This window comes from Sinocyclocheilus anshuiensis, unplaced genomic scaffold (assembly GCF_001515605.1).
Source record: "Sinocyclocheilus anshuiensis isolate Anshui unplaced genomic scaffold, SAMN03320099.WGS_v1.1 scaffold560, whole genome shotgun sequence".
Taxonomy (NCBI): domain Eukaryota; kingdom Metazoa; phylum Chordata; class Actinopteri; order Cypriniformes; family Cyprinidae; genus Sinocyclocheilus; species Sinocyclocheilus anshuiensis.
The window spans coordinates 1,087,274-1,093,273 of record NW_015554116.1 but is presented as its reverse complement, the minus strand read 5'-3'; the positions used below and the strand labels follow the sequence as shown (position 1 = coordinate 1,093,273).

At 35.3% G+C, this 6,000-nt stretch overlaps 1 protein-coding gene across 1 annotated transcript in view; it reads right to left on the bottom strand.

Moving 5' to 3' along the window:
- Nucleotides 1–6: 6 nt before the first annotated feature.
- rabgap1l (RAB GTPase activating protein 1-like) overlaps nt 7–6,000 on the bottom strand; it is a 104,943-nt gene continuing 98,949 nt past the window's right edge. Inside the window, exons 24-27 of the mRNA XM_016462190.1 lie at nt 4,579–4,662; nt 3,211–3,282; nt 2,934–3,131; nt 7–995 (exon numbers count right to left, since the gene is read on the bottom strand). Coding sequence (XP_016317676.1) covers nt 861–995; nt 2,934–3,131; nt 3,211–3,282; nt 4,579–4,662 — 489 coding nt within the window. The 3' untranslated portion in view covers nt 7–860. The remainder of the gene's footprint in view (nt 996–2,933; nt 3,132–3,210; nt 3,283–4,578; nt 4,663–6,000) is intronic.

Sequence of the window (6,000 nt, the reverse complement as noted above, 5' to 3'; positions counted from 1 at the left end):
TTTCCCTAAAAAATAAAAAAAGAACAAAAAAGAGACATTGACACATTCTTGATGTCCGCATGGCATCAGTCACCCAATCGCTCATGTATACCTGTTAAATAACATAAAACAAGCAGTATGTGCGACTTGGCAGGTCAATATTGTGTGGCCACAAGGTCAAGGTCTGCGTCGTCTGATAAATCATGTGATCTGCTCACAGCGAAACGGATCCCCAAACAGTCTACAGCAATTTAAAACCGCGAAAACGGACGGAGGGAATGCCATGTGATACATGGCCAATTTGTCTGTGCTTTTCGGCATTTGACATTTATAAAGAGCACATTCATATTCAAAATCGTAAAAAATAATGCAACACTTTTCTTTCAGAACTGTACAAGATCAAAATAAAAATCGACATTTAGTTATACACATTTATATGACAAACCTGTTACATTTATTATTTATATATAGAAACACAAAACGATTTTTTTACTTTAATTGTTAGCAGAATGCAGTATTCCCTCTGACAAAAAAAACAACCTTTGAATTGGCAGCTAAAGGTCAAAGTTTATGTACTTGCATGCTAGAACTGACTGTTTACTAACAAAAAATCCACTGCAGAAGTGGATAACTCGATGAACATTGATAAATGTAATAATTATCACTGTAGTACTGTTACTGTCCAGTAGATAGCATCACAAGCTAAGGAAATCATAACAGACTGTTAAATGCATGTGGAAGTCGTTCATTAGTCCATGCGAGGGAATACTGCATTGCCATGTTGTGTTGCTAGTAGTGTTTATTAGAGCTTGTTTTCTACTCCGCTTGGCCAAGTGGAAGGGTCACGCTCCTGTACCCTTTGGTTAAGCCCTTGGCGAGTCCTACTGGCCCTCTTTGGGTGAGGAGGGTGACTGGTTACTGGCTGAATTCTTGAGGGAGCCCAGTGTTTTACTGAACCAGGAGTTTTTGGCAGCTTGGACCTCAGTCATCAAAACACCCCTCTGATGCTCCAGCTCCTGGTGCAGTACATGAATAAACAACATTAAAGTAACTGTGACATAGCTGTAAAAAGCTTATTAAAATATATAACTCGTTTGTTTGCTAAGATTGTTTGGTAAGATATTACAAGTAGGTCATTTACAAAAATAAAGTCAAAGTTTGGAGAATAAAGTCTTAACAGTACAAGATTAAAATAGTAGTACTTGGAAAATGTAATACTTTGGAAAAGTCCAAATTATTAAAGTCAAAATTACGAGATTAAAATTAAGCAAATAAAGTAAAAATTATGAGATTAAAGCAAAATTATGTGGACAAAGTCAAAATTTCAAGTCAAGATTTAAATCAAAATTGCGTGAATAAATTCAGAAATTTTGATAAAGCAAAATAACGTGAACAGTCATAACCTATTGAGATTTAAATCAAAATTGCGTAAATAAAGTTAAAATGATGGGATTAAAGCAAAAATACATGAACAAAGTTACAGCATTCTGAGAATGATGTTAAAATGACAAAATAATGTTAAAATTTCATGAACAACATTTTGAGATTTAAGACAAAATTATGCTAATCAAGTTGTAACATGAGTCAAAATGACTTGAGTAAAGTAAAAATTTTGCGATGAAAGCAGAAGTATGTGAATAGGCGCAACACTGAGATTTAAGTCGAAATTACACAAAGTCAAAATTATGTGAACAGTCATAACATTCATATAAGTCAAAATTACATAAAGTTATAACATTAGGACGTTAAATCAATTATCCAAATAAAGTCAAAAGTTTAAGATCAAAGCAGAAATACATGAATAAATTTGTAACAAATTTGTCAAAATTATGAGAATAGCCCAAAGTATGAGATATAAGCAAAAGTATGTGAACAAAATTATAACATTATGAGATCTAAGTTAAAATTACAAATAAAGTTACAATTATAAGATTAAAGCAAAAGTATGTGAACAGTCATAACATGAAATTTAAATCAATTTACATTAATAAAATTGTAACATTACAAGATAAATAAAAAATAATAAAGTCGTAACACCGCAAGATTATAGGAGTAATTTTGCAAAATCAATATTTTTAAAATGTTAATTTCGAGTATAGTCACAGAATTATAAAATTGGAATATTCTGAGGAGTCAAAGAAAAGCAGTATCAAAACAATGCAGTGGAAACACCAAATGTTACAAATAGTTATAACTATTCTCGTAATGTTATGACTGTATTCTTATAACGTTAAAGGGTTATTTCACCCAAAAATGAAAATTAGCCCATAAATGACTCACCCTCAAGTCATCCTAGGTGTATATGACTTTCTTCTTTCAGACGAATCCAGTCGGAGTTATATTAAAAATTGTCTTTGATCTTTCAAGCTGTTTCATGGCACTCAGCGGGTGTTGCATGCATCAGTCCAAAAGAAGTTAAATAAAAAGCGCCCATCCATTAAAAAAAAAAAGTGTCTCACACGGCTCCGGGGGGGGTGAACAAAGGCCTTCTGTAGCGAATCGATGCGTTTTTGTAAGAAAAATATCCATATTCAAAACGTAATAATCACTTTAATGTAGCTTGCGCTCACTGTTGTACACTGGAAGCAGTTCCGGGCGGATGACGTATGAAGGTCGGCGTATTTATGGGCTAATTTTCATTTTTGGGTGAACTAACCCTTTAATGTGGCACTAAAATGTAGTAGGATACAGACTATCTATAAAACACTGATTTCAAATATGTTCATTGTAAACTAATATCAGTCAGTGTTTAAAAGCAAATTACTAGTAGCTAGTCACAAATTTCCCTTTAACACTGACCTAACTATAAGCTTAAAAAGCGCAGAATATACTAGTAAGTGTAAACTTTCACAAATGGTTGTTGGTTTCGACCTGCTGCTGATGAGCTGATAATTAGCTGAGTAGCATCTGTAAATCTCCAGCACTATGGTGTTTTATGTGCCGTGACGTCTGACCTGGATCTTGCAGTTGGCCTCCACCAGCTGGAGTTTGGTTTGCGCCAGCTCCAGTTCTAGCTCTCGGAGCTGAGCCTTTAGCGAGTCCTTTTCCTCGTCCAGGTCCGTGTCCCGGTTGTCCTGACTCACCGCCGGGATCTGCAGGGGTCCGTCTTTGCTGAACACTTCCCTACAGCGCTCACACGCCATCACTTTAGCCTGGAAGAACAGCAACAACATATGCTGATCATCACTGCTCAACGTGCCATATAAAAGTATGCAGAGATTATTTACTCACTTTAACTATATCCAGTTCCTCTTTTGTGGACTCCTGCTGTTTCTCCAGCCTCGTACTTAACTGGGAACATATCTAATGCAAACAGAAAATTTAATTTCAGACCTTATTATACTCTATTCTTCACAATAAATACTCAAAAAAGGTATACGACTCTGAAGCAGTTACACTAGTACCAGTGAGATATTATTATAGATTTTATTAGTTTAAATTAGTTTATATTTTTTAGTTGGTTTTAGTAATTTTGTTGTGCTTTTCTTTTTTGTTCTTTTTTGTGATATACAGAGCCCCACAAATGACATGCTGCGAAAAATATGTAGGAAATCGTGCTCACGATTCAATTCGTTCCCTTGGTTTACTAAATCCTGCTCACGATTTACTAATTTGTTCCCTTGTTTTACGGTTTATTAATTCTTTCCCTCGGTTTACTAAAATGTGCGCACCATTTACTAATTCGTTCCCTTGGTTTACAATTGACTAATTTGTTCCCTTGGTTTACGATTTACTAATTCTTTCCCTCAGTTTACTAAATCATGTGCACAATTTACTAATTCGTTCCCTCGTTTTAAGTAAATCGTGCGCCTGAAATAATTTGTATTACTTCTTGTCTGCATTCTCATAAAGCGATGTAGATGCCTCTCACCTTAAATGATTCCATGCAACGCTGCAAGGCTTTTGAGAATGTCTCTATAACTCATTCACAACTAAAAATAACACCCAATTAAAGTGAAGTGACGTGTGGCCAAGTGTGGTGACCCATACTCGGAATTTGTGCTCTGCATTTAACCCATCCACGTGAACCTATCCAAGTTTAACCCATCCAGTAGTGAACACACACCCGGAGCAGGCGCCTGGCGTTCGGTGCCTTGCTCAAGGGTCTCACCTCAGTCGTGGTATTGAAGGTGGAAGAGAGCACTTGTTATTCACTCTCCCCACTGACAATTCCTGCCGGACCTGAGACTCGAACACGCGACCTTCAGGTTACAAAGTCCGACTCTCATTAGGCCAAAAGGTTTATGAGAATGCGGACAATTATTATTTTGTGCACATAATTTACTTAAAATGAGTGCATTATTATTATATTCAGCACACTATTTACTTAAAACAAGCGAACATATTAGTAAATTGTGCGCACAATTTACTTTTCCCCCCCTGCATGTCATGTGTAATGTCATGTCTCCGTAGTAATATCTTCGTATAGTTTTAAAATTTTTATTTCAGTTTCATTTAAGTTATTTTAGAACATTGTTAAACTAAATGAAAATGAGATAATTATTATTATTTTTACAGCATAATAATCCTGCCCTGAAGTAAACGTGGGGTGAATTTCGAGGATGAGACTTATGATTTATGTGGGATACTCAGACATACCTGTTTATACTCGGCTATGATGGCTGTGGTCTTCTTGATCTCTAATTCGGCTTTCTCCAGCTCTCTTCTGAACACTTCCTTCAGCTGAAAAGAAAAATGTTATTGTACACGTCCGTAGCAGTGAAATTGATTCGCGTGTCAGAGACATTTTGAGTCCTCAGTCCTTGTACCTGTGCCGTCTCCTCCTCTTGTCTTCTCTTCTCCTCCTCGGTCTCCGACTAATTTGTTCCCTTGGTTTACGATTTACTAATTCTTTCCCTCAGTTTACTAAATCATGTGCACAATTTACTAATTCGTTCCCTCGTTTTAAGTAAATCGTGCGCCTGAAATAATTTGTATTACTTCTTGTCTGCATTCTCATAAAGCGATGTAGATGCCTCTCACCTTAAATGATTCCATGCAACGCTGCAAGGCTTTTGAGAATGTCTCTATAACTCATTCACAACTAAAAATAACACCCAATTAAAGTGAAGTGACGTGTGGCCAAGTGTGGTGACCCATACTCGGAATTTGTGCTCTGCATTTAACCCATCCACGTGAACCTATCCAAGTTTAACCCATCCAGTAGTGAACACACACCCGGAGCAGGCGCCTGGCGTTCGGTGCCTTGCTCAAGGGTCTCACCTCAGTCGTGGTATTGAAGGTGGAAGAGAGCACTTGTTATTCACTCTCCCCACTGACAATTCCTGCCGGACCTGAGACTCGAACACGCGACCTTCAGGTTACAAAGTCCGACTCTCATTAGGCCAAAAGGTTTATGAGAATGCGGACAATTATTATTTTGTGCACATAATTTACTTAAAATGAGTGCATTATTATTATATTCAGCACACTATTTACTTAAAACAAGCGAACATATTAGTAAATTGTGCGCACAATTTACTTTTCCCCCCCTGCATGTCATGTGTAATGTCATGTCTCCGTAGTAATATCTTCGTATAGTTTTAAAATTTTTATTTCAGTTTCATTTAAGTTATTTTAGAACATTGTTAAACTAAATGAAAATGAGAAATGTTTACTTGGAAACTAGCTGAAATAAAAATAAGTTTAAGTTTTTAAAATTTTATTTTATTTTAAATAAAATAATTTTATTTGATAATTTATTTAATCAAAATGACAAAAATAAAATAAGTAAATAAAATAGCAAAAAAATAAAGAAAAATGACAAGATTAAAGCTAAATTATCCACAGCCAGATGACATTGAGATTTAAGTCAAAATTATGTGAATACATTTGTAACATCACCGGTTAGTCAAAATCACAAGAATAAATTCATAACATTATGGGATAAGTCAAAATTATCTAAATAAAGTCATAACATTACAAGATTATAGTAGTCATATTTTGAAAATAAAATCTAAATTTTGAGTATAAAGTCACAGAACTACAATTAAGTTACTTTATTTCAAGAAACATTTTCTA